This window comes from Aotus nancymaae, unplaced genomic scaffold, assembly GCF_030222135.1.
Source record: "Aotus nancymaae isolate 86718 unplaced genomic scaffold, 86718_ANA_hifiasm-v0.15.2.pri h1tg000016l, whole genome shotgun sequence".
Classification (NCBI taxonomy): domain Eukaryota; kingdom Metazoa; phylum Chordata; class Mammalia; order Primates; family Aotidae; genus Aotus; species Aotus nancymaae.
This window is the reverse complement of record NW_026988428.1, coordinates 64,910,455-64,934,706: the sequence shown is the minus strand read 5'-3', so window position 1 is coordinate 64,934,706 and position 24,252 is coordinate 64,910,455. Positions and strand designations below refer to the sequence as shown.

The 24,252-nt window shown below is 44.3% G+C and overlaps 1 protein-coding gene, 1 long non-coding RNA gene and 1 pseudogene across 2 annotated transcripts; all 3 read left to right on the top strand.

Moving 5' to 3' along the window:
• The first annotated feature begins 1,720 nt into the window (after positions 1 to 1,720).
• Positions 1,721 to 9,630, top strand: LOC135275334 (alpha-2-macroglobulin-like). Its single transcript, XM_064376806.1, has 5 exons — positions 1,721 to 1,804; positions 4,418 to 4,598; positions 7,201 to 7,424; positions 9,084 to 9,305; positions 9,470 to 9,630. Exons 1-5 carry the CDS (start codon positions 1,721 to 1,723, stop codon positions 9,599 to 9,601), a joined length of 843 nt encoding a protein of 280 aa, XP_064232876.1. The 3' UTR covers positions 9,602 to 9,630.
• A 3,772-nt stretch (positions 9,631 to 13,402) lies between these two features.
• Positions 13,403 to 14,647, top strand: LOC135275293 (uncharacterized). Its single transcript, XR_010342926.1, has 2 exons — positions 13,403 to 13,584; positions 14,471 to 14,647. It is a non-coding gene; the product is annotated as an uncharacterized LOC135275293 (long non-coding RNA).
• Positions 14,648 to 17,573: 2,926 nt separating this feature from the next.
• On the top strand, positions 17,574 to 18,233 carry LOC135275333 (putative uncharacterized protein encoded by LINC00612; annotated as a pseudogene).
• The last annotated feature ends 6,019 nt before the right edge of the window (positions 18,234 to 24,252 follow it).

The window sequence follows — 24,252 nt, the reverse complement described above, 5'->3', positions numbered from 1 at the left end:
ACATAGAAAAAAACAACCAGTACCAGCCACCCCAAAAACATACCAAATGTTAAAGAGCATCAACACAATGAAGAATCTGCATCAACTAACGGGCAAAACAGCCAGCTAGCGTCAAAATGGCAGTATCAAATTCACACATAACAATATTAACCCTAAATGTAAATGGACTAAATGCCCCAATCAAAAGACACAGACTGGCAAATTGGATAAAAAGCCAAAACTCATCAGTGTGCTGTATCCAGGAAACCCATCTCACATGCAACGATACACAAAGGCTCAAAATAAAGGGATGGAGGAAGATTTACCAAGCAAATGGAGAGCAAAAAAAAGCAGGAGTTGCAATTCTCTTCTCGGATAAAATAGACTTTAAAACAACAAAGATCAAAACAGACAAAGAAGGACATTACATAATGGTAAAAGGATCAATGCAACAAGAAGAGCTAACAATCCTAAATATATATGCACCCAATACAGGAGCACCCAGATACATAAGACAAGTTCTTAATGACTTACAAAGAGACTTAGACTCCCACACAATAATAGTGGGAGACTTTAACACCCCATTGTCAATATTAGACAGGTCAACGAGACAGAAAATTAACAAGGATATCCAGGACATGAACTCAGACCTGAACCAAGCAAACCTAATAGACATTTACAGAACTCTCCACCCCAAATCCACAGAATATACATTCCTCTCAGCACCACATCACACCTACTCTAAAATTGACCACATAATTGGAAGTAAATCACTCCTCAGCAAATGCAAAAGAACAGAAATCATAACAAACAGTCTCTCAGACCACAATGCAATCAAGATAGAACTCAAAATTCAGAAACCAACCCAGAACAGCACAGCTTCATGGAAACTGAACAACTGGCTCTTGAATGTTGACTGGATAAACGATGAAATGAAGGCAGAAATAAAGACGTTCTTCGAAACCAACGAGAACGAAGACACCACATACCAGAATTTCTGGGACACATTTAAAGCAGTCTCTAGAGGAAAATATATAGTAATAAGTGCCCACATGAGAAGCAAAGAGAGATCTAAAATTGACACCCTATCGTCAAAATTGAAAGAGCCAGAGGAGCAAAATCAAAAAAACTCAAAACCTAGCAGAAGACAAGAAATAACTAAGATCAAAACAGAACTGAAGGAGATAGAGACACAAAAAATCCTTCAAAAAATCAATAAATCCAGGAGTTGGTTTTTTGAAAAGATCAACAAAATAGACAAACCACTAGCCAGATTAATAAAAAAGAAAAGAGAGAATAACCAAATAGATGCAATAAAAAACGATAAAGGGGATATCACCACAGATTCCACAGAAATTCAAACCATCATCAGAGATTATTACAAACTACACTATGCACATAAACTAGGAAACCTGAAAGAAATGGATAAATTCCTGGACACATGCTTCCTCCCAAGCCTAAACCAGGAAGAAGTCAAAACTCTGAATAGACCAATAACAAGGTCTGAAGTGGAGGCAGCAATTAAGAGCCTACCACCCAAAAAAAGCCCAGGTCCAGATGGGTTCACAGCCGAATTCTACCAGACATACAAAGAGGAGCTGGTACCATTCCTCTGAAACTATTCCAAATAATCCAAAAAGAAGGAATCCTTCCCAAATCATATTATGAGACCAACATCATCCTGATACCAAAACCCGGCAGAGACTCAACAAGAAAAGAAAACTACAGGCCAATATCCATGATGAACATAGATGCAAAAATCTTCAATAAAATACTGGCAAGCCGATTGCAACAGCACATCAAAAAGCTTATCCACGATGATCAAGTAGGACTCATCCTGGGAATGCAAGGCTGGTTCAACATATGCGAGTCTATAAACGTAATTCACCACATAAACAGAACTAAAAACAAAAACCACATGATTATCTCAATTGATGCAGAGAAAGCCTTTGACAAAATTCAACAGCACTTCATGCTAAAAACCCTCAATAAACTAGGTATTGATGGAACGTATCTCAAAATAATAAAAGCTATTTACAACAAACCAACAGCCAATATCATACTGAATGGGCAAAAACTGAAAGCATTCACTTTGAAATCTGGCACTAGACAAGGATGCCCTCTCTCACCACTCCTATTCAATATAGTACTGGAAGTTCTAGCCAGAGCAATCAGGCAAGAAAAAGAAATAAAGGGTATTCAAATAGGAAAGGAGGAAGTCAAATTGTCTCTATTTGCAGACAACATGATTGTATATCTAGAAAACCCCATCATCTCAGCCCAAAATCTCCTGAAACCGATAAGCAACTTCAGCAAAGTCTCAGGATACAAAATCAATGTGCAAAAATCACAAGCATTCCTATACACCAATAACAGACTTAAAGAGAGCCAAATCAAGAACGAACTGCTATTCACAATTGCTACAAAGAGAATAAAATACCAGGAATACAACTAACAAGTAATGTAAAGGACCTCTTCAAGGAGAACTACAAACCACTGCTCAGTGAAATAAGAGAGGACACAAACAGATGGAGAAACATTCCATGTTCATGGTTAGGAAGAATTAATATTGTGAAAACGGCCATACTGCCCAAAGTAATTTACAGATTCAATGCTATGCCCATCAAGCTACCAAAGACCTTCTTCACAGAACTGGAAAAAACCACCTTAAACTTCATATGGAACCAAAAGAGAGCCCTCATAGCCAAGTCAATTCTAAGCAAAAAGAACAAAGCGGGAGGCATCACACTACCGGACATCCAACTATACTACAAGGCTACAGTAATCAAAACAGCATGGTACTGGTACCAAAACAGAGATATAGACCAATGGAACAGAACAGAGGCCTCGGAGGCAACACAACAGATCTACAACCATCCGATCTTTGACAAACCTGACAAAAACAAGCAATCGGGAAAGGATTCCCTGTTTAATAAATGGTTTTGGGAAAACTGGCTAGCCATATGCAGAAAACAGAAACTGGACCCCTTCCTGACACCTTACACTAAAATTAACTCCAGATGGATTAAAGACTTAAACATAAGACCTAACACCATAAAAACCATAGAATAAAATCTAGGCAAAACCATTCAGGACATAGGCTTAGGCAAGGACTTCATGACCAAAACACCAAAAGCATTGGCAACAAAAGCCAAAATAGACAAATGGGACCTAATCAAACTCCACAGCTTCTGCACGGCAAAAGAAACAGTCATTAGAGTGAATCGGCAACCAACAGAATGGGAAAAAAATTTTGCAGCTTACCCATCTGACAAAGGGCTGATGTCCAGAATTTACAAAGAACTAAAACAGATTTACAAGAAGAAAACAAGCCCATTCAAAAGTGGGTGAAGGATATGAACAGACACTTTACAAAAGAAGACATACATGAGGCCAACAAACATGAAAAAATGCTCATCACTGGTCATTAGAGAAATGCAAATCAAAACTACATTGAGATACCATCTCATGCCAGTTAGAATGGCGATCATTAAAAAATCTGGAGACAACAGATGCTGGAGAGGATGTGGAGAAATAGGAACACTTTTACACTGTTGGTGGGAGTGTAAATTAGTTCAACCATTGTGGAAGACAGTATGGCGTTTCCTCAAGGACCTAGAAATAGAAATTCCATTTGACTCAGCAATCCCATTACTGGGTATATATCCAAAGGATTATAAACCATTCTACTATAAGGACACATGCACATGAATGTTCATTGCAGCACAGTTTACAATAGCAAAGACCTGGAACCAACCCAAATGCCCATCGATGATAGACTGGACAGGGAAAATGTGGCACATATACACATGGAATATTATGCAGCCATCAAAAACGATGAGTTCGCATCCTTTGTAGGGACATGGATGAACCTGGAAACCATCATTCTTAGCAAACTGACACAAGAACAGAAAATCAAACACCGCATGTTCTCACTCATAGGCGGGTGTTGAACAATGAGAACACATGGACACAGGGAGGGGAGCACTACACACTGGGGTCTGTTGGGGGGACTAGGGGAGGGACAGTGAGGGGTGGGGAGTTGGGGAGAGATAGCATGGGGAGAAATGCCAGATATAGGTGAAGGGGAGGAAGGCAGCACATCACACTGCCACGTGTGTACCTATGCAACAATCGTGCATGTTCTTCACATGTACCCCAAAACCTAAAATGCAATAAAAAGAAAAATAAAAAGAAATGTTTACATTTTCCCAGTAATTCCCCTAGGCTATTTACCCCCACCACTCAAAAAATAATGCTAAAGATATGTCTTTTAATATGGGAATACAGATAAAAATACTATTATATCTATCTATAAGAATGAGGACTAGATGGGAAAATGTGTTTAAAACTTCTATGCTGTGATCTGTGTATTTGCCTAGGAATGCCAGCACGCCTGTTTACATAGCTTACTTCTCATCTTGTTCTGTCTTCACAGCACCATGTTGTCCGCAATGCCCTGTTTTGCCTGGAGTCAGCCTGGAAGACGGCACAAGAAGGGGCCAGTGGCAGCCATGTATACACCAAGGCACTGCTGGCCTATGCTTTTGCCCTGGCAGGTAACCAGGACAAGGGGAAGGAAGTACTCAAGTCACTTAATGAAGAAGCTGTGAAGAAAGGTGAGAGCACACCAGAGATCCTTCTCCTGCCCTACCCTCTGTATCAAGAACCGCGTGGCAAAATCCCTCCTACGTCCTGTGATCCCTATCTCGTCTCTTCTTTTCTCTAAACCATTTTGTCCATATTGCATTTTATAAAATCTAGGATTTCTTAATCAAATCAGAATCCAAAAGACAAGCGGTGCAGATGCTTCTCAACTTATGTTGGGGTTATATCCTGACAAACTCACTGTAAAGCCTGAAAAATCTTAAGTGGGGCCATCGTAAGTCAGGGACCATCTATATAGTGTGCTGGTAAGAAGAGCATTCTCTGGAGACTAGCTCCAAAGTGTGCTACCTATGTGAGCCTGGGAAAGTCATCAAATTCCTGTGTTTCAGTTCCTTTATCAGTAAGATGGGGATAATAATAGTATTAACCTCACAGAGCTGTTGTATTAAATGAATTAATACATGGAAAACAGTAGAGTACATGGCACATAGCAAATCCTATAAAAGTACTAGTTAATACCACTAACATATCAGTTCTCAATACATGCCCAACCCTTATCTGGTATATTATATGATCTTAAGCATAAGAAAATAATTATGGAAGTAACTCCTGGAATAAATTCTGGTATTTTAAGCCCATTTCACATGACCAATAATGTTGACCAATCTACTCATATTCACATAATACTTCTACATATACAATGGTCTAGATGAGGGGTTGAAGAAATAGAAAATAAAATGCAAATCATAACATATCCATTAAAATCATCTGCCTTTTTTCTTTGACAGCCATTAATTCTTCTTAAAATGTATTGAGAAATATTTTATAATAGATATATAAAAGGGCATAAGATCTCACTAGAAAACACTGTAAAACTCTCTCATACATTAAGAAATAGAAAATTACCAATATAGGAAAAAATAAATCCCCTGTGTATCACTACCACCCCCAGAGGCGATCATTACCCTGAATTTGTCATTACAATTCCATGGATTTCTGTATACTTCTGTTGCATATGTGTCCCTAACTAATATTTGGAATCTTTACATGTGTTTCATCTTGAGAGAAACAGTATCATATTTTTGAATATTTCAGCAACTTGGTTTTTTGTTTGTTTGTCTTTTATTTTCTAAGTGCAACATCATGTTGATGAAGACTCCTATATAAGTAAGTGCAGCATCAGCTCATTGATTTTCAGTGCTGCATAATATATTACAGCCTATAAATTAGTCATAATTTACACATAGAGTTTCACCTCATGAATTTTTTAATCTTTTGCTACTAAAAGCAATGCTGCAATGAACACTCATGTGCCTGTTTCCTTGTGCATGTGTGTTTCTCTGACTTATACTTTAAGAAGCATAATGACTGATCAGTGGGCTAGGCACATCTTCCCCATTGCTGAATATCGCCAAAGAGCGATTGACTTCCCACAGCAGTGTATACCGGTTCCCATTGTTTCACACCCATGTCAGCCTTTGGTATTGCAAGGATTACTCTATAATTTTTCTTTTCTTTTTTTTTAAAAAAAAAAAGAATGAAGAAGAGGAAGAAAAAGGAGGAGAAAGAAGGAGAGAGAATGGGAGTATTGCTTTATTGCCCAGGCTAGAATGCAGTCTAAAAATGGGAATTGAAAACCTCTTTTATGCCAATAATTGTGCTTAACAATGGAGACAGGAAGGAATAAGGGAAGAAAATAACAAACAAGCAGCCAACCAATATTTCATTTAAACCTATGAAATGCTATGCAATTATTGAGGAGTGATTTACTTCCAATTATGTAGTCACTTTTGGAATAGGTGTGATATGGTACTGATAAGAATGTGTGTTTTGTGTATTTGAAGTGGAGAGTTCTATAAATGTTTATTAAGTTTACTTGTTCCGGGTCTGAGTTCAAGTCCTGGATAACCTTGTTAATTTTCTATCTCATTGATCAGTCTAATATTGACAATGTGATGTTATAGTCTCCCACTATTATTGTGTGGGAGGCTAAGTCTCTTTATAATTCATTAAGAACTTGTCTTATGTATCTGGGTGCGCCTGTATTGGGTGCATGTATATTTAGGATCGTTAGCTCTTCTTGTTGCACTGATCCTTTTACCATTATGTAATGTCCTTCTTTGCCTCTTTTGATCTTTGTTGCTTTAAAGTCTATTTTATCAGAGGTGAGAATTGCAACTCCTAATTTTTCAATCTAATGAGTACAAACTCTGCTATTTCATGTGATCTGTGATCCTCACAATAAATCGCTAAGGACAGGCTTTATAGGAAATGGAACAAACTCCAGCTATGATCTAATATAACATCATAAATAGGATATAGCCACACCCAATGAGACAACTGCTGTGCCGTTTCTTTCTCCCACCAACCCAACTACAGCAACTATTTGAAAACATAGATAGGCGTAGGCTTCTGACTCCAGCGTCAGTATCTGCATCAGCTGGGCTGAAACACTCCAAATTCAGATTTACATAGAAGGAAAACCATCTACATAGAGTTCAGGGGATTATAATGGGCATGCAGTTCTCATTTCAGCACTTGGCTTGGGTACTTTTACCTTTAATTAAATATAAACATGTAGTCACTTATAAATATCTTTTTCTCACCTTTAAGACAACTCAGTCCATTGGGAGCGTCCTCAGAAACCCAAGGCACCAGTGGGGCATTTTTACGAACCCCAGGCTCCCTCTGCTGAGGTGGAGATGACGTCCTACGTGCTCCTTGCTCTCCTCACGGCCCAGCCAGCCCCAAGCTCGGAGGACCTGACTGCTGCAACCAGCATCGTGAAGTGGATCACGAAGCAGCAGAACTCCCAGGGCGGTTTCTCCTCCACCCAGGTTGGTGATTTGCCAAAACCTTTTATTTCACCTTCAGGTAGCAAAAGGCTTCAGCGAAAAAGATACAAACACATCCGAGAAGAAAAAAATAAAGGTGACAATAACTTGAAATGAGGAAAAAGTCTGTAGTATTTAAGGATATTGAGAAATAAAAGAAAACGAAAGTCAAGAGGGCCGAAAAGAAATGCTCAGAATCCCAGGACCCCATCCCTGTGTTATATCCAGCTCCTATTTCCCATAACAGCACTGCCTTCTTCAAGCGGCAGTGGAGCTCCAGCAGAATGAAGGCGATGCCTCCTGCCGCCCTCCGGGAAGCTCGAGGGTCTCTTTCAGACTGTTCAGAGGAACTCTACTCAAAACCCAACAACCTCTGCTCACAAGTCTCTCCATTCTTAGGTTCCTTTTAGTTGGTGTTTTTCAAAACTATACATTTTGTGCTTCCCCTATTCACTTCTTGGTTTTTTGTTTTTGTTTTTGCTTTTTTTGAGACAGAGTTTTGCTCTGTCCCCCAGGCTGGAGTGCAGTGGTGCAATCTCGGCTCACTGCAACCTCCACCCCCCAATTGAAGTGATTGATTCTCGTGTCTCAGCCTCCCAGGTAGCTGGGATCACAGGTGCACACCACCATGTCTGGCTAATTTTTGTACTTTTTAGTAGAGACAGGGTTTCGCCACATTGCCCAGGCTGGTCTCGAACTCCTGAGCTCAGGCAATCCGCCCACCGTGGCCTCACGAAGTGCTAGGATTATAGGTGTGAGTCACTGCACCTGGCCCCCTATTTACCTCTTAATATACAAACATTTATTCATCAGGAGCATACAGAACTGTCTTTATTCATCCAAACTCCTAAGTCTAGCTATATAACCACGTAGCTCAACAATTCGTCAATATGTACACAGCAGGAAGTTTTACTTTCAGAGAATTTAGATGTTTGCTTATATAAACTGAAACAGAAAAAATGTGACAAAACCGCATTCCATCCTATTTCCATTGCATCTCTTATCATATGAATGAAAAAAACTAAGTAATTTTGTTAAAAGTTATCATTCATTTCTTAGAAACGTATTATTTGAAGGATGCCATCTAGGTTCGATATTGATGAGGATAAATACCAGCGACATTCACTGGGAACAGGAAATCGTCCAATAAAGTGGGAAAGCCAAATAAAAATGTCATTAAATTCAGAAGGTAATCATAATATTCATCTTTTATTGCTTTTGGAGAAACTGAAGCATGACTCTGCTCATGGCTGCAAAGAACCTTGGGTTCTCTTAGGGCACTGAGACTAAACTTTGCTTGGACGGTGGCAGATGTGACCACAGTTGTCAAGAAAGACACGCTAGCAAATGGCTGATGCCAATGACTGATTACCGTTCACATACATTTTCCACATTCCATGTCCCACATATACTTACAGAGAGAAAAGGATCAATTTTCCGATAAATAAAATAAACGTGTAGGGCATACAGTCCAACGTAGATATTTGAATGTTACGGTTCTTTAACTATTTAAAGATTATAATCAATCTTGAAATGAGAGCTCCAATGTAAATAGTGAGGGAAGTAGGAAATCAGAGTCTCTCACAGGCGTCTTTATGAAAAATATCTCAGCCCTCAAAGCCTTGTCATACCTAAGTGGGGACTCTCACTCATCTCTTCCAGGACACAGTGGTGGCTCTCCATGCTCTGTCCAAATATGGAGCAGCCACGTTTACCAAGACTGGGAAGGCTGCACAGGTGACTATCATCCAGTCTTCAGGGACATTTTCCAAAAATTTCCAAGTGGACAACAACAATCGCCTGTTACTACAGCAGGTCTCATTGCCACAGCTGCCTGGGGAATACAGCATGAAAGTGACAGGAGAAGGCTGTGTCTACCTGCAGGTGAGACTCTCGGGCAGGTGAGGAAAGAGGACACACGAGGACAGCAGCTGTTCTCACTGAGAAGTCCTAACTCAGAAAACAATGGGGCAAATCAGAGAGTTAGGGAAGTTGAGAAGAATTCTGGGAAAGGGCAAAAAACTGATTTTGTCTTTGATGTTTCACAGACATCCTTGAAATACAGTATTCTCCCAGAAAAGGAAGAGTTCCCATTTGCTTTAGAGGTGCATACTCTGCCTCAAACTTGTGATGAACCCAAAGCCCACACCAGCTTCGAAATCTCACTAAATGTGAGGTAAGAACTTCTGACTGTGTCATCTAATTCTGATAACCATCAATCTTCTTACTGGAACTCTCTTTAAGTAAAGCAGTACAACAGTAAATATTTGTACTACATTCATTGAAAATGCAATGTATTCTCTTAAGTTGATATAATATAATTTCTCAATGATGGGGTTTAGACAATAGGCATAAAGCTGTGGTTTGATCCACAAATTTCTGAGCATTGCCCATAAAATAGGCCTGGTCCTATAGAGGCTAGTATAGCTTGATTTAAGCGTCCGGGGATTGCATCTGTTTTAACGCCCAGTGATGGGACAGCTCATGAGTGTAAGATGTCTTGTGATGAAATTAGCATACGAATATCTGCTTCTATTGGTAAGGTTGTTCAATTATCTACTTCAAGAAGTTGAAATTCGCTGGGTTCAAGGAAATATGTTGGTATAATATAAGAATCAAAGGCTAAATCTTCATAGTCTGAGTACTTGTAGCTTCAGTATCATTGGTGGCCAGTTGCTTTAAGGGTTAAGTAGGGTTTAATAAACTTTTCTGTTATATATTGAATACGTAGGGATGGAAGAGCAATTATAAGAATAATGGCGGGCAGGATAGTTAAGATTATTTCGATTTCTTGGGCATTTATGGTACTAGTGTGGGTTAGTTTTGTAGTAAGTATTAGGGAGATAACATATAGGACTAGTGAGCTAAGGACTTCAAAGACAAGCAGGGGCCTCAGTGTCCACCTGACTTCTCCCCAGGCAGCCTCCACTGTCCTTCATCCCAGCTCCCAGCACACACTTACCCAGGACAAGGAGGAACCACGGTGCCTGGTACTGGTGTCCGGGACAGGCAATCCTGGCACTGCAGATTCAGAGTCGGGATGACAGCGCTCACAATTTAGTTTCAAACACTTTCTGCCAATGTCACTCTGGAGCGTTCTCATGGGAATGGGACCCGAAGTTTGAGATCTTTCCTCCTGCTCTACCAGTCCCTGCTCTACCACTGACCACAGCAGAGGGGACACTGCGCAGAAGGAGGACCACACTCCTGAGCAGGAGGAGGCTGGCGTCACACCCCGGGTACACTCTGTGCAGCTCAACACAGGGCCTTGTCCAGCCTTACCCGCCTGGTGCCGCCGCCTCCAGTGCCCCCTACATCTGGCCCGTCCATGCTGAGCAGAGGGAAGCCAGAGTCTTCCCTGGGCGCCCGGCTCCAGCTCTGTGGCTCTGGAATAGAGGCATTTGGGGAGAAGCACCTCCCACGCAGGGCAGTCAGGAGAGGCAGGCACACCCCACCCTGGGCCCCCTGCCTGTCCCCGGCCCTACCCTAGATGTCATAAGTTCTGGGGTCATGTCTTAGTGAGCCCACAAACCAGCCCTTTAGCCCAAGACTCACACTCTACCCAGAACCCAGCAGACTCCTCAGAAACAAATAGTTGGGGCAGGTGGAGAAAGGAGGGCGCCCCCAGCCTACATCCGGCCGGCAACAGGGGAGCAGCGCCAACCACCTCCAGGTACAAAGAACAGCAAAATTGAAACATGCCTGGATGCACCCGTTTTTATTTTTATTTTTGTTTATTTATTTTGAGACGGCGTCTTGCTCTGTCGCCCGGGCTGGAGTGCAATGGTGTGGTCTCGGCTCACTGCAACCTCCGCCTCCCAGGTTCAGGTGATTCTCCTGCCTCAGCCTCCCAGGAAGGAAGACTCTTGGAAGGCCCGAAGCCTCAACTCCTGCCTGCAAAGCCGAGCGCAGAGTCCTGCCTGCCCCTGCCCCTGCCCCTGCCACTACCGACCGGCCGGGCCACCATCTCAGCCCCTGAGCCTGCTGGTCTCACTCTGTCACCCTGGAGACTAATACTAGAGTGCAGTGTTACAATCATAGCTCACTATAACCTCAAACTCCTGCGTTCAAGCGGTCTTCCCACCTCAGCTGGGACTACAGGTGATCCCAAAAGGCTGGGATTATAGACATGAGCCACCGCATCCGGCGTTTTTCTAACAACGAAATTCCTCTTCTCCACTCCCAAAAGGGTTGGTCAGGCTTTGGCTGAGACTGCAGAAATGAGATGTGGAACCAGGGAACAGAGCCACGTGGCTGCCACTGCACTGAGCTCGGAGTCCCTGTGTCTCAATCACTGCAAACGTCAGCTCCAGTCGGCTCCAGTATCCCCAAGGGCCTGCTTGCTCCGGCTCCTGCTGGCCCTTTGTTTCCTGTCCTCTGACTCCTCCCAAGAGTGTTTTTAAGCAAAGCCTTTGCAGACTTTTTGAGGCCAAGGAATCTTTCCACATGTAGCCCCCAATCCGTTTTTGGGGTCTGTACAAAGCTTCTAAGGTGTCAAAACCCCGTGGCAGCTGCAGGTGTGTTTTGAAGTCTCCTCCTGGGAAAGCCCTGTCCTGAAGGACCAGTTCAGTTCCCCGCCTCCACCCACTTAGAGGATCTCTAAGCACCCTCTTCTGCTTCCTCCGAGTTCAGAAGAGTTCCTGAGATGATGCAATATTAATAAAACCCGTTGTGCTCTGAGGTTCAGACCGAGACACGCAGCCGGCGCATTTGGCGTGCTGCTTCTTAGTGAAAACAGCTTTCGAACCACACACACCCTGGCCGAGAGTGGGGCCTGGGGTGGCAAGATTCTTCTTTGAGCTGGGATTGATCTGCCTGGTTTTTTCCAGGGGTTGCAGCCCGCCTGGGGCCGAGAAAACTAAATCTAGCCCCACACCTTCCCAGCTCCAGGGCAGAAAGCCAACTAAAACCACACAGGAAATCAATTCGATTTCTGAACTAGAGGTGGGCGGCTCTCTGATCTTATTCCCTCCTGCAGAAGTCCTGGGAGAAATACGCCTCGCAGCCCCCTCCCTCCTCATCCTGCCCACCGGCAGCAGAACCGGGGCTCCTCCAGGCTTCATCTAAAAAAAATAAAAAATAAAACAAAATAAAATAAATAAAATAAAAATTAAAAAAAAAAAACCTAGACCAGGCCCTCCTCTAGACCTGATAAATCAGAACTTCCAGTGTATGGGGGCTGAGGAGCTGCATTTTAAGAAAGCTCTACAAGTGATGCACAGGCTTGCTTGTAACCTCTAATCTATTCCGGTTATTTTATTTATTTGTTTAATTTTATTTTCTTTCAGCTGACAAAATGACGTATATTATGAATAATAAATTTCGGTCTACATTATTTACAAAAACAACCGTAATTTGCAGTGTTTACTTAAACACTGGTTCTCAGCAAAACACTTACAAACACCTAGCAACTTGTCCCTGAGAATTTGCATCTGAAACTTGGACTGCTTAATTTATTTTTTGGCAAATAGATATGCCAAATTAAATTAAATATGTATATATATTTTGATATATATATATCAAAACCTTATGCTTTGATATATATGTATATCTACATATGTGTGTGCATATATATATGTATACATAACTTTTAGGTTCAGGCATAGTGAAGGTCTATGATTACTATGAGACTGGTGAGTGAGAGTGATTTTCACATAGAAATTAAATCCCTGATCACAGAAATTCAAATTTGGGGGATGTGTTGGGGCTATTTATTACATTAAGGAATTACATTATCACTTCACTTCGTCTCCATCAAGTCTGATCGTCCTCTCTTTGTCTCTTATACATACGTTGTAGAAACAACCTACATTATAAATGTATCAACTACTAATACAAAACACCTGTAGGATATTTAGTTCTCTTTTTGTCAGATAAATAGACTGTAGGAAAATGTGAGATTTAAGTAAGCAGAACATCTGAAGAGTCCTTCAGGAGTTTGCGGTAAAAGAAAATATGACACATGATACTTGAAAGGAGAATGCAATGCGTCAAATGAACGATGCTGATGTTTCTGATACAATACTGCTCTTCCCACAACAAACTCCTGCCTTGGCCTGTATCCCACAGGTGTTTGCTTTCTTTCTCAATTCATGTAATAATTTCTGGTTTTTTTTTTCAGATGAGTTTGCAATTGCCGAATACAATGCTCCTTGCAGCAAAGGTAAGCCACACACACTCCTTCAAAATGCAGTCAGAACTTTTTCAGCTTGTCCCCAGACCTCCTCCTTCATAAAACTCTGGCTAAATATTTGTCATAAACATCATATTGCTCACATTGCACATTGTAAGGCTGGCTGCATCGTGGAGATTTCGGACACGCCTCCTCCCCTCGCGGGGAGTTCAGACACACCTCCTCCCCTCACGGGGACCTCAGACACACCCCCCTCCCTCGTGGGGACCACAGACATGCCCCTTACCCTCGCCGGGAGCTTGGATAAGCCTCCTTCCCTTGCCGGGAGCTCAGACACGCCTCCTTCCCCCGCTCCGGGAGCCCGGGAAAAAAAGCCCCATCAGGACCTACCTGATACCATTTTGTCCCATCCAGGCCCCACTCCCTGCCTACTATTTTGTCCTATCTGGGCCCCAGTCCCCTCCATCCGGCTCCCACTGCCCTCCATTTTGTCCCACTCACCTTGGGCACAGCCGATCGGATGCCTCCACTCCCTATAAAATCCCTTGCCTGAGAGGAGTCTGTGCGACTTCTCCGGCCCCTCCTGTCGGGCCGCAGAACTCGTCCGGGAGCCTGACTAAAACCCCTTGCATTGGATTATTTTCATGCTGGCCTCAGTTTCTTCGTTTCGTCCTCGGCGAGAACATACCTTACACACATTATTATAGAAAAACACGTTTATTGGAGAGGACCACTGACTCTGTCAAACCTCACACAGTCCATGGGATTGCTTATGGGTAATGATTCGGAATGGATTTGGTTTCCCACTGTGCTGACTGGGTTTCCGTAGGCACTGTGCTACCCAGAACTAAGGGAATACTCTCCACTCATGGAGACCAAAGTCTGTCTTAATTTTTTCTTCTTTTCAATGTCACAGATCTTGGAAATGCTTGAAGACCACAAGACTGAAAAGCGCTTTGCTGGAGTCCTGTTCTCAGAGCTCCACAGAAGAAACATGTTTTTGTATCTCCAGAGACTTGATGAATGAACGTTTTTTTCTGATCAATGTCTTTCCATGTTTCCTGTTCATTCAATAAATATCTCTTTACATTTCCATATGATTCTCAATAGAATACGAAGATAAAACTTAAAGAAATCAAGTGCTGAGGGACTTCAGAATCCCAAAAAATGATAGAGTGATGTTGGTCTGAGTAGGCTTCATGTAAGGATTGTAGGGAAAGAAGACAGTATTGGGTTATGTACTAGGAAAGTGTAAAGTATGTTTGGTTATGGGAATACCCTATGAAAAAGCCAAAGAGTGACGGTGTCTCACTCTGTTGCCCAGGCTGGAGTGCAGTGGTGTGATCTCGACTCACTGCAACCTACGCCACCCGTATTCAAGCAATTCTCCTGCCTCAGCCTCCCAAGTAAGTGGGACTACAGGTGGACGCCACTATGCCCGGCTAATTTTTAGTAGAGACAAGGTTTCACTGTGTTAGCCAGGGTGGTCTTGATCTCCTGACCTCATGATCCACCTGCCTTGGCCTCCCAAAGTGCTAGGATTACACGTGTGAGCCACAGCACCCATCCCAAAGAGTGAATTTTTATGACAAAATAAAAGACTGACTTCACCAGAAAAGACTTTTACATTAAAATGAAATAGAATGAAATACAACATTGAACGGGTCATATTGGAGGCATGTTAATTGAGACTTGACCTGAATTGGGAGTTATGCGTCCTGTGTTACACCAAAATCTGCCACTGATGAGAGTGATCAGTCAGTTAACCTGGGCTCTCAGATTCAATAATAGATGAGCTAAAAATATTGAAGGGAGGGTTCATGCAGAAGCAAGTTTTCTCAGAAGAAGGAATATGCATGACTCAAAGTCCAAATAGGCGTATTATATTGGAGCATCTTTCTTCTGGAACTTTGAGCCAGGATGAAAGGGCAGCTGTAAAGTCAAGGAAATATTCTGATGCAGATACCAGTTTTCACAACATCTGATTGATGTCTGATGTCTCACAACATCTCTTTAGTCTATTTTTTAAATATCTGATTTTCCTTGCAGTAAGTATTGCAACATATATTTCCATTCTATGCAAGAGGAAGCAGAAGCTTCAGGAGTTTCTGAAGAAGTGGGAAAGGCTAAGGCAGGAGGATTGAGCCAACAGGGTCTGAAGGCAACCCTAGGAGTCCTGCTTTTCATTTGGCACAAAAATGGCAATGTTTAGTTAGGCAGAAGTTGAGCATGGATTGTGTAAACTAAGAATTGGAAAGGACTTTGAAGTTCAAGTAATCCTTAGCTCTGTCTCCAGGCTAGACAAAATAAGAAATAAAAGCCATCACTTCTGTGTGGTGCTTACAGCATATGCACACACAGATATTAACATATCAGCATTATGGGATCTTTGAGGTGTCGTTCTCCTGCCCCATCTGGTGGCACCTTTGCCTGAATTTTGCTCTGGGCCCATTGGGCTACTTCCGCCCATTCACACTTGCTACCAGCCTGGATCCTGTATCCAAGGGAGACTGAGACAGGTGTGGAGTGGAGAGGAGTGTGCTAGGGGTGTGTGAGCAAGCGTGGCCACCGTGCAGTCACACACCAGCTGCTGCCTGGGTTGTGCAGCTCCAGGTGCCACCACGGGCTCTCTGTGAGGTGGCTGGACCAGGCACACAACAAGCAGCTTCCCTCTGGACCAGGCGCACCACAACAGCTTCCCCCAGTGGCACAGGGGAATGAAGTGACGCCAACCAGGGTCCCAAGGCGGGAGTCACAGCCCTGGTTCAGGGAGCTCCCAGGTCTGGGCTCCCTAGAGGGCTGCAACTCTTCTCTCCGTGTGGGGAACAAGGGGCATGTTGCAGCCCTGTTTGCGTTACGCTCTTTTAGCCTGGCTGTACGGCTCTCAGTGCTTGCATCAAGCAGACAAGTGAAGAATGAGACAGATGAAGAGGAGCATTATTGAGCAATGGAACAGAAGGATGAGCAAGATGAGGAAAGAGACCCGCAGTTAGCAGCTCCTTTCCACAGCAATGGTGTCCAATGAGTGTTCAGCTTCTAGCAGAAAGAAGACCCTGGAGTGGGCGGCTTCTCTCTGCAAACAGGTCTTCCCGTTCAGTGGTCAGCTTTCAGCAGAGAGGAGGTCCTAGAACGGGTAGCTCCTCTCCACAGGCAGGTCATCCCTCGTCTTCCCGTCCCCTCTTCCAGTCTAGCTGAGTCCTGGGATTGTATGAGCCTCAGAGGAAAGGAAATGTGAGCTCATTGGTTCATGGGAAGCCATGGATGGGCCCAGGGAACAGCACCGCAAGTTCCCGCTCTGGTCTGCAGGCTTCAGGCCCTTCCCGGCTTGAGGGTGGGGCTTCACCGGGGACCCATCCCATTCTACCCAGGAGCCTGTCTGCCTCCTGCTACCAAGCTGTTCACGCCAAGGGGTGCCTGCAGGCCAGTGCTGGGCTGTCTTCAGCCGCCTCTCAGCCTCCCTCCCATGCTTGTTGGTGCCCAAGTTCCAGAGGGGGCCGAGATGGCAGGGGCTGGCATGTCAGCACTGTCCCCGTGTGCACACTGGGCCAATCTGCAATAGCACCCAGGCTCCGCCTGACCTTGCTCTGAGATCAGAGTGGGTGCTGGCAATGGAGAGAAGCCAGGGAGTAGGAGCAGGCACCCTCGAGTCTGCAGTGGGCAGGGGGCTTTCCTGGGGCCCCCGAGAGCTCAGAAATGCCCACAGCCGCGGCAGGGTGGCCGCAGCTGCACCCAGGGAGCTCCTGCTCTGCCAATTCGGAAGGAGCAGGGCTCCCGCTTGTCCCTGCTCATCTGCTCTGGAGCGTGCAGGGCCGGCGGTGCCTCCTGGCTGCCTGGGGTGGCGGGAGGGGGTGGGGAGAGGAGGGGAGTGTTCCAGGTCCTCCCTGGGCTGGGGTCGGCGTCGGGGCAGGGGTGACTGTCGCTGCAAGTTCTTCCCGTGGCCCCGGGGCTCAGGGGCAGCCCGGGACTCTCCCTTGCTTGGCTCACGGCCCTGCCCTGGGGGGCGCCTCCAGGAGCAGATCATGGGCCCTGGGGCCAGGCCGTCAGGAGCGTCAAGCTTGGCGGTCACCCCAATGCGGGGCGGACCCTGGAGACTCGCCCCTGGGGGCCCCACCCAGAGCCTTCTCCCAAGGCCCTGGAACCCGGCGCTGTCGGGTCGTGCGCGGTGGCCACAGCAATGGCCGGGTCCCCGAAGCGCGCCCCGCTCCCATTTCCCGCCCCGGCCCGGGAAGCCTGGCCCCAGCTCCGCGCCCTGAGCCCAGCTCCCGCGCTCTGGGTCCGAGCACGGCACAGCCCCGGGCCCAGCTCCGCCTTGGGGCCCCTCTCTGCCCGCCCCTCGGTGCCGGACTACGCTGCTCCCCCTCCAGCGGGCGCCCCAGCCCGGCCCCGTCGCGGAGGCTTCCAGGGCGGCAGGCTCTGTGGATGGGGTCTCCCGGGACTGGCCGCGTCCTCTCCACGCACAGCGGCGACTGGGGCCCAGGGTCCGGAGCGGCGGAGGCTCCCAGCCCGTCACGCGAAAATGGTGGCGGCGCAGTCGGTGCCTTGGGGTCTCAGGGCACAGGGGACGCGAGGCACAGATGTCCCATCGCTGCCCCTGCCGCTCCCGCCGCCACCCCACCCTCCCCACCCCCGCGCTGCAGCTCTGGACGCCCACTGCTGCCATCATCAGCCTTGTCAAATAGGTACCACTATAACAAATGAGGAAATTGAAGCACAGAGACGTGCAATTTGTCCAAAGTTACTAAGCTAGTAAGTGAAAAAGCCAGAATTCAAGACCAAGAAGTCTAGCTTCCATGCTCGAAACTTCCAACCATGGTGACACCTCCAATAACTTCAAACAAAAAGGTCAGGAGAAAACTATTTCAGAGCTTAATAAACATTTTAATTAGCTGTCAAGTTAGGTACCAAGCCAGGGCACAGAATATAAAAGAAGTTAGAGTATGGCTATGGAAACAAGACAACAGGATTATAATAAATTTTACCACTTAGTTCTAGTTCTTTTTCTCTGTTCATATGGAATTCATGACTGAAAATGTACTTTAAGGATATGCTGGTTGCAAATCATTAGCTGTATCACTGACCAAGAATGTTTATTCTTGAAATACTGATTGCCTACTATCTGCCAGACACAATAATCCATGCTAGAATACAAAATTAAACAAAATACAATTCCTCCCTTAGAAAAACACTGCAGAGAAAAGAAAAAGATACACATCTGGATCATTATAATGATCAGCTGCTCAAACTGTTCATTGCCCCAGTGGACTGGAGATACAATGGACTTCTCAAGTTTTGGGGTATCATATTCAAATTCATACGTGATACTAGAGAAAGGGCCTAATTACAACTAAAAATGGATTTCCCACCAGCCTGGTGGCATGGGAATCTTGGAAATAAAAGGAGAAATTTATAATTAAAGTTGTAATATGAATTCCTATAGGAATTAATAATCTTGGAATTAATATTAGAAATAATATATTATACATTTAATGTATCAAAAAGAAAAAAAAGAGCAGTTCAGAGGAGACCCACAGTGGCTAGCTCTCTGTAGATAGGCTGTCCTGACATCTGCCATCGGCAGAGGGGAAGCCATAGAGAGGGTTGCTCCTCTCTGCAGGTCTCTGAAGCTCTCTGTAGAAAAGGTAGCTCCTCTCTGCAGCTGGTCTTCCCATTGTGCCCTCTCTGCAGACAGGTCATCCTGACATCTGCTGTCAGCAGAGAGGAAGCCCTGGAGTGAGCTGCTCCTCTCTGCAGATGGTAGTCCATCTCTGGAGGTCTCTGAAGCTCTCAGCAGAGAAGGTAGTTTCTCCCTGCAGCTGGTCTTCCCATTGAGTCCTCTCTCCATTCTCTCCATCCTCTCTTGCTCTCGCTGAGCCCAGGGCTTTTATGCACCTTGGAGGAAAGGAGGTGTGTGCCGATGGGTCCATGGGCAGCCATAGGTGGGCAGGAAGAGGCACCACAAGTCCCCACTCCAGTCAGTGGGACTGGCAGCCTGGCCCCCAGCCTTCAGGCCCTTCCTGGCCTAAAGGTGGGACCTTACTGGGGACCTGCCCCCTTCCTCCCAGGACTGTCTGCCTCCTGCTGCCATACACGGCCCCAGGGTCAGCCCCAACCCCATTCCAAGATCCAAGCCAGTGCTAGGAATGGAGAGGGGCAAGGCAATGCAAGCAGACACCCCCGAGCCCACAGGGAGGGGAGTGTGGGAAGGACCTTCCTGGGCCCATGAGGGTGCACACTGCAGAGATGCCCAGGTCCTGCAGCAGGGGAGCTCCTGCCTCGCCAGCTTGGAAGGGGCAAGGTTTCCACATGTTCCTGGATCCCGCCTGCTCTGTGGAGTGGGAGGCCCTGGTCTGCAGCTGCTGGGTGGATGGCTGCAGCTGCACCCAGAAAGGCAGATCATGCCTGCTCCCCACACCCTCCAAGAGCACAGGGAGGCTCGGATCCTGGGCCGCAGTTTGGGCAGCTGTAGCCTCACCCAGGAGGGCGGGGCTCCTGTCTGCTCCATGGAGCAGGAGGCCTGGGTTTGCCGCTGAGGTTTGGGAGGCTGAGGTTTGCAGAGCTGTAGCAGCACCTCAGAAGAGGTGGGGCTCCCACTGGCTCCATGGAGTATGCAGCCCCAGCTGCAGGGAGCATGATGGTGGTAGCCACTGCCATCAATAGAAAGCTGATGAAATCTTTTAAAGACAGCACAGTGGCATGACCAGATTTAGTTTAGGATGACAACAAGGGGCAGAGCTAGTGTGAGAGGGACAGGTGGCAAGGAGATTATTACAGTAATTCTTATTTCTCATGGAACGTTTTCCTGAAAAGTGGGCTATAAGTATATTCCACTTCTTTTTTTTATTATTGCATTTTAGGTTTTGGGGTACATGTGAAGAACATGCAGGATTGTTGTATAGGCACACACATGGCAGTGTGATTTGCTGTCTTCCTCCCCATCACCTATATCTGGCATTTCTCCCCATGCTATCTCTCCCCAACTCCCCACCCCCTGCTGTCCCAATTCCACTTCTTATAACTGTATTTCTTACCACTTAGGGAGAGTCAAAATGCTTTGCACCAATGTGACAAGTTTTAGACCAACCTGAAAGTCTACAAAGAGCTCTATTTTAAGAATTGAGTCTACTGTAGATTTCAGGTTCAGTTTCCTACGAAGATTTTTTTTTCTGGAGTTTATTAAAATCAATAATTGGCCCTATGTGGCAAGTCAGGATCAACAATTACTGTGTTCCCAGAGTAGTCATGCATCTTGATTTAAAGTGAGGAATGAAGTACTATGATGAGGTTAGACACAGACTAGTAGAATTCTGAAAGACCCATACTGATCTGTAAGACACATACAGCATGTACTAGATTCACGCCCCAGATGCTGAGCGTTATTATTTCAAATACGTTTTTAATGTGCTTCCCCTACACTTACTTGCTCCTGTTTGGTTGGCTTAGCAGAAGCTCCAAGAGGCCCTTTTCATATGCAGTAATAAATGAAGCCACGGGGTGGCAGCAAAGGCTAAAAAATTTGAGTGCTGCTGCTTTATTAAAAATCTTGTAAAAATGAGTAAGTTAGGCAATAGGAACAGAGAAGAGAGGAGTAAAATAACCGTAGAAACCTAAAATGAGAAGCTAAAATAAGGTACTAGCACAACTCATCCTTATCTATGGGCAGAATTGAATTCACAACCCTGGAAATAGCTGATTTTTAAGTTCTGTTTTCTTAGAAACAATATATTCTACAAGAAATAGCACATCGCTTTATTTTTCTGTAAATAAAATGTGACTCTAAACCCCAGCTTCATTGGAAATTCATCTCAGCTATTTTGGGTCCTTCCTACTTCGTGATCAAATGCAGGGTCAAGATATTGCATCCACCCCACCACCGGCATCTGTCTGTAGTCCACGTGATCATTTCAGATCCACCACTCTGTGGCCACATTATCATTCTTGGGGGTAGGAATCTTTGATCAAGAACAAGAGGCTGTGGCTGGAACCCAGCGTTCCGAGTCCTCCATGCAGACCTTCCTTCTGAAGCACTGATACTTACTCAGAGAGTACCAGAAACTTAAAGTAGGTCCCTGCTCTTAAGCGACTCACTGACCTCTCTCTGTCCAGCCTAAAAGAATCATTTTAGCCTTGGGAAAGTCCCCGTCAGCATAAACTTCTGTCTCTTAATTGACTTTCTTTCTTCTCAAAGTCTGTTTTTCTCCTGTTTAGTCTTTCAAAATCAAAAGCCAGGTAACCCTGCCCCAAAGGTTCAACTCCTTCAAGATTTTCTACATAGGCAATCATGCAGTCTGTGAACAGAAACCGTTGCATTTCTTCCTTACCAGTCCGTATATCTTTTATTTTATTTTATTCTCTTATTTCATTAGCTAGGACTTCCCGGACAACGATTCCTAAGAGTAGTAAGAGCAGACATCCCCGTCTTGTTCAGGATTTGAGGGGAAAGTGTCTAGTCTCTCACCATTAAGTATAATGTTAGGTTTCGGTTTTTTGTAGATGTTCCATACACAGTTGAGTTTGCTGAGAGTTTTTATCCAGAATGTGTGTTGAATTTTGTCAAATACTTCTTCTGCATTTACTCACATGATGAAAAGTTTTTTTCTTTAGCCTGTTAGTATGATGGGTTACACATTAATTGATTTTTGAATGCTGAACTAGTCATGCGTATCTGGAATAAATCCCACTCTTTATTGCACATAGCTATTCTTACACATTGTTGAGCTCGGTTTGCTAATATTTTGTTGAGGATTTTTGGATTTTTGTTCATCAGAGATATTAATCTGTAGTTTCCTATGTCGTAATGTATTTCTCTGGTTTCGGTATTAGGGTGATGTTGTTCTCATAGAATGCGTTAGGAAGTGTTTCTTGGTTATTTGTTTTCATTTTTATTTAGTTCGACTTTTTTTTTTTTTTTTTTTTTTGAGACAGAGTCTCACTCTGTTGCCAGGCACCAGGCTGGAGTGCAGTGGCACAATCTCAGCTCACTGCAACCTCCACCTCCCGGGTTCAAGCAATTCTCCTGCCTCAGCCTCCCGAGTAGCTGGGACTACAGGCACACACCACCACGTCCAGCTAATTTTTGTATTTTTAGTAGAGACGGGGTTTCATCTTGTTGACCAGGATGGTCTCGATCTCTTCACCTTGTGATCTGCCTGCCTTGGCCTCCCAAAGTGCAGGGAGTGAAAGAGGCATAAGCCACTGTGCCCGGCCTAAGATGATTTAAAAATAAATGTTCTGGACTAGAATAAATTTATGAAAAGCCAAACATACACATTCTATTTAAAACCATCTCTGTTGATTTTTATATTGCTTTCTGGGGGTTATTTTCTATATTTTATTTACAAATAAATGAAAGTCTATTTGCTATTAATTTATTTTTATCTTTTCATACATGGTTTATCATTTATTAAATATAGTTTTTGTGTGTTTCTTAATGGGGTCATAATGCAAAATGTTTATTGTATTGTGGTTCACAGTAAAAAATAAAATTTGAAAACATTGAAATGTGAACATAAATATGAAAGTGGATGAAGTAAATTCAGTTGAACCTCTCATTTTATTCTGAGGAGAAAGATGATGCTTCGAAAGATGATGCTTCAGGTAAACCTGGAAGGTATCATGTTACAGTAGAAAGAGCACCAGTTAGACTCTGCTTTTATTTGCACTCTCTGAGCCCTGATTTTCAGGAAGGAAAAGAAAGGAGAGAATAATAATATTTTTACAGGACTGTTGTGGGGGCTACAGGAGACTATGTTGGAGAGCTGGGCAGATGTCTCATCAAGGAAGGCCTGGAAAACCACTGAGGGCCTTTTGGAAAAGGAATTGTTGACTTGGCTAGATTGGCATTTAAAAAATTACCCTGACAATTGAAGAAAGAATTAAAAGGGTGGAAGAGATAAAATGTAGGGAACTTCTGCAGTAGCCCATTTGAAAGAAGTTCTTGGTTTGACCAGAAGGTTGGGCAGTAGGAAGAAATCAGATAAGCAGCCCCAAGAGGCCACATGAAGACACTGAACAAAGGACTAAAGAAAAGCTGTGGTGGAGCCCTGCACGCTGCCACCACCTCATCCGTTTGGGACAAATGGGAGAGTCTTGAATTCATGCCATCTTTGCAACATAGTCCTAATACAGCCTGTCCCATTGTTTGAATTATATTGCCACCTCCCACCTGCAGTGAGCCATGCACTCATGCTTGTTTGAAACTATCATTATGCTGCGGCAGACACCCATTGACCTCTGTTTGGAATGAGAATGAAAGGAACCTCTGACTACATAACTATGAACTGAGCCACTTTTTCTCACTGCTTCCAAATTCTATAGATCCTGAATATCCATCATGCCTTTATTTATCATATTTACTGAGCACTTACTTTTGAAGCATTGCCACATTTTCATATTTCATCTCCATGCCTCTCCTAAATATTAGGTAGTTATAGTCTAAATATTTTTTAAAAACTGTGGCTCAGTGAAGTTAAGAGATTTTTTTTAACATGACCTGTTAGTAGTACAATAAGAGAAGACTGAATTCCCAGTTTCCAAACTTTCTTTTTTTTTTGATGTAATTGTGAAGGTTCTTGTTAAAGGGATTCTTTTCCAATGAAGATAAATGTGAATGTTTCAGAGGTTTACATTAGCTCTATCTTAAAAGTTCACACCATTATATTTGTGACTGTGTACCTTCTCTGCTTAATAATTTATCATTCC

Bases quoted from the DNA above. Each gene is read 5' to 3' on its own strand.
- LOC135275334 (XM_064376806.1), top strand. From the start codon at position 1,721: ATGAACATAGATGCAAAAATCTTCAATAAAATACTGGCAAGCCGATTG. The intron at 1,805-4,417 runs GTAGGACTCATC...CTGTCTTCACAG, and splicing joins AGCTTATCCACGATGATCAA to CACCATGTTGTCCGCAATGC. The intron at 7,425-9,083 runs GTTGGTGATTTG...CATCTCTTCCAG, and splicing joins GCGGTTTCTCCTCCACCCAG to GACACAGTGGTGGCTCTCCA.